Raw genomic sequence first — 3,590 nt, 5'->3', positions numbered from 1 at the left:
AGTCTGGACTTAAAGTGCCAGATCTAGAATTTAATGATATAAAAAAAGCTGGAAGTGAGTCTGCAGAAACAATAAACCAATCCCTCCAAATGGAGAGGCAGTGAAGGTGGAGTAGATTTGTAGCCTTATGAACAACAGAAATGAGTGACCAGTGACCAATATATGACCAGATTTCTTACAATTCTTTTATAACCAAACCTAACTGGATTGACACACACATTTCAACTATATTCTTCAACTTTACAGTGTATTTGAACTATGCCAGGTTTGTCTTATGAAGTGTAGGTTATGAAGATGTAATGATCACATAGAGCAGGTAAAGTGACCAGTAGAGGGTGATGTGTGTTAATGGGGATTTTGTGAAAGGGCTGATTCTACATTAAAGGAGTTCACAGTCACACATCTGTGCATGTCATTTTTGTGTGATACCTCCTACATGAAGTCAATGCATATATGACTAAATGAGGAAACAGATATGAGCACAGACATTCAGCTGAGTTGGTCACAGACCAAACGAGGTGTTTATCATTATGTGCTGACTGCAGAGGAAGTCTCTAAACCTTCATGTAAGTACGTCAATGACACTTAAAAATATTTTCTTAGATTTTTATATTTCACATTTTGTATTGATTGTAACATTTACCTTACTGGAAATTGGTTGACTTTAAGTTCAGTGTATATATATATGTAATTCTTCAGGGTATTTTTAGATAATAAGGTGTGTATATATATACACACACACACACGCCTTATCACCTAAAAATACCCTGAACATTTTTCTCTCTTGCTATTGATGTGGTTTCAGATAATAATAATGCATGCAGTATTATCATAGATAAGTTTTATATAATATAAATAGATCTTATTTCACATTTTGTATTGATTGTAACATTTACCTTACTGAATATTGGTTGACTTTAAGTTCAGTGTAGATATATATGTAATTCTTCAGGGTATTTTTAGATAATAAGGTGTGTATATACACACACACACACACCTTATCACCTAAAAATACCCTGAACATTTTTCTCTCTTACTATTGATGTGGTTTCAGATAATAATAATGCATGCAGTATTATCATAGATAAGTTTTATATAATATACATAAATCTTTTAATTTCAAAGAAATATTTTAGAAATATGTTTCAATGAAATATGTTATGTTTTAAAAACCATTTACCCACACTGTGTCACTTCCTGTAGTTCTTGAGAAAATAATATTGCTGATTGTGACTAACACCTGACTGTGATACTTATTCTGACTTTTGCCGTTCTGCAAACAGCAGATCAGTCAAGTATAGACGTGCAACATGTCGAATCACTCAGTGGAGGGGATTTACCTCAGCACTCATGAGGAGAACATCCTGTTCGCAACCTTCTACATTGTCATCTTCATCCTCTCAGTCCCGAGCAATGCCTTGGCACTTTGGGTGTTCTGCCACAACAACACCAACAACACCCCATCCAAAGAGTTTCTGAAGCACCTGGCTATAGCGGACATGTCTTACGTCCTGGTGCTCCCCATGCGAGTGATCTACCACATGTCAGACGGTCACTGGCCTCTCGGTGAAGGGTCCTGTCGCGTGGTGGGTTTCCTGTTCTTCGTCAACCTCTACTGCAGCATGTACTTTATGACCTGCATCAGTGTAGACCGTCTGTTGGCATGCGTCTTACCATGCAAAACTCAGAATCTGAGAAAGGCCAAGAATGCCAAAGTGGTCTGTGCGGTCTTGTGGGTCATGGTGACCATTTCCATGGTGCCTGTCCTGTTCTCCAAAAAAGAAGTGATTAGACAATGGCAGAATGTTACAGTGTGCGAACAGCTGTACATAGAGAAGTCCACTAATCCCACCGGCGCGGTGGTGTCCACTGCTGTTGCATTCATGATACCTCTGGTCACCCTGAGTGTCTCTTACATTCTCATATTTTGCAAAGTCAAACAAATGACTTTTCAAGAAAGGACGCCCACTCAGCGCAAGGCAATGAGAATGATCGTACTTACAGTGGTTAACTTCTTGATTGCATTTGTGCCCTATCACATCCACCGATTTTTCTTTATCATACGGCATGAGGAAATGTCAAGGTCAGAATCCGAAAGACAAATGCTGCATTTGGGAAATCGCATCACCTCAGCTTTAACATGCATGAGTGGCGTGTTGGATCCTGTCATGTACTTCTTTCTGGCTAGAAATTACCAAGAAACCCTTCTGCAGCTCTGTGGTAGAAACCTCAACGAGGAGCAATCCACCGTATGATCAGACGAGAAAGGCCATGGTGTCTGTTAACTTGAAGTGAAAGCAGAAGTATAAAAGTATGTCTGATAATGATTGAGGTTCATGACTACATTCATTCAGAAACCTATTACTTGTACATCAAATGTGGAACTCGCATTTCCAGATTTCAAGATGACAAAATCTCATATAACATGATTGTAATTGTAAAACACATGACAATGTGATTATTTAACTTATTTTAGCATTTTCATTTATCAATATTTAATTTATCATATATCATTTTTGTATATGCCACTTTTAGATGTTCAAGATCTGAATAAAATATTCTTTCAAAATCTTACATCTTTCAATGTCCTCACAAACATATTTCAAACACCATTGTTGCATATTGTTTGGTTCTTTGAGGTCATTATTATTTTTTATTTTATTTGAATTTTAAAATGTAACTGTTTTATTTGAATTGCATTGCATGGTTGATTGTTCTGTGTACATTTTCACTATTTTATTTCCCATTTGGAAAGGAATAACCAAAAAGTAAAATATGGCTTGTTTTTCCCCACTTAAAAAAAAAAAAAAAAAAATGGCTCGATTTCCTGGCTTTAATATTTAAAATGCAGGTCACAAAGCCATAAAACTTGCCTGAATTGTGCATATCTTTTGACTGAACTTTGTGGGATACATAAGTGAGCTGTTGCCATTGGATATTTAGAAACTTGGAAACGTATGGTTTTATAAAAATACAGCTGCTTCTAAGCTAATGCTTTAGCTATGACAGAAATGTTTTGTTGTAAAGAACGTGAAAATCTCTTCAAGTAATTTTAAGTCAAGTCAAGTCACCTTCATTTATATAGCGCTTTTAACAATATAGATTGTTTCAAAGCAGCTTTACAGTGAAAATAGGAAATTAAAGTAACAGAGATCGTTTTGGCTTTACAGCAGCTCTAGAATAAAGTTATTGTCGAGCTAAATGATTAATTCACTTCCGTTGCAAAGATCATTAGTCATTAACTTAGAGGCCGCTTACAAGACACCATTCTTACAGAAAACCCTTAATGCGCTCCGGCCCGCTCATTTGCATGACAACAGTATTTGGTGGCTCGAGAACGCAAACCTTGAAATAGGTTTCAAGGTGCAAGCGTTGAAACATTTTGAAAAACGTTATCATCTCCGCGTAAACTTCAAAAACGCGAATCTGTGAAAACGCTGAAATACATATTACATGTTCAATCTATATACAGGGTTCTCAAGTTTTATCAAAAGCTTGGAGTGAGATCACATGCAGTTGGGGGAGGAGCCATAATGGAGCCACGCCCCCATCTGTCCCCGCCCCCCAATTTTACCCAAATTAACCAGCAC

General features: G+C 36.9%; 1 protein-coding gene across 1 annotated transcript; it reads left to right on the top strand.

Moving 5' to 3' along the window:
• Window positions 1–463: 463 nt before the first annotated feature.
• On the top strand, window positions 464–2,796 carry LOC308682749 (uracil nucleotide/cysteinyl leukotriene receptor). Its single transcript, XM_081352640.1, has 2 exons — window positions 464–566; window positions 1,284–2,796. The coding sequence occupies exon 2, from the start codon at window positions 1,311–1,313 to the stop codon at window positions 2,253–2,255; it is 945 nt and encodes a 314-aa protein (XP_081208766.1). The 5' UTR covers window positions 464–566; window positions 1,284–1,310; the 3' UTR covers window positions 2,256–2,796.
• Window positions 2,797–3,590: the final 794 nt, after the last annotated feature.

This window comes from Scardinius erythrophthalmus (assembly GCF_964197995.2).
Source record: "Scardinius erythrophthalmus genome assembly, chromosome: 22".
Lineage (NCBI taxonomy): Eukaryota > Metazoa > Chordata > Actinopteri > Cypriniformes > Leuciscidae > Scardinius > Scardinius erythrophthalmus.
Note: the sequence above shows the minus strand (reverse complement) of the source record. Positions and strands in the feature narration are given on the sequence as shown.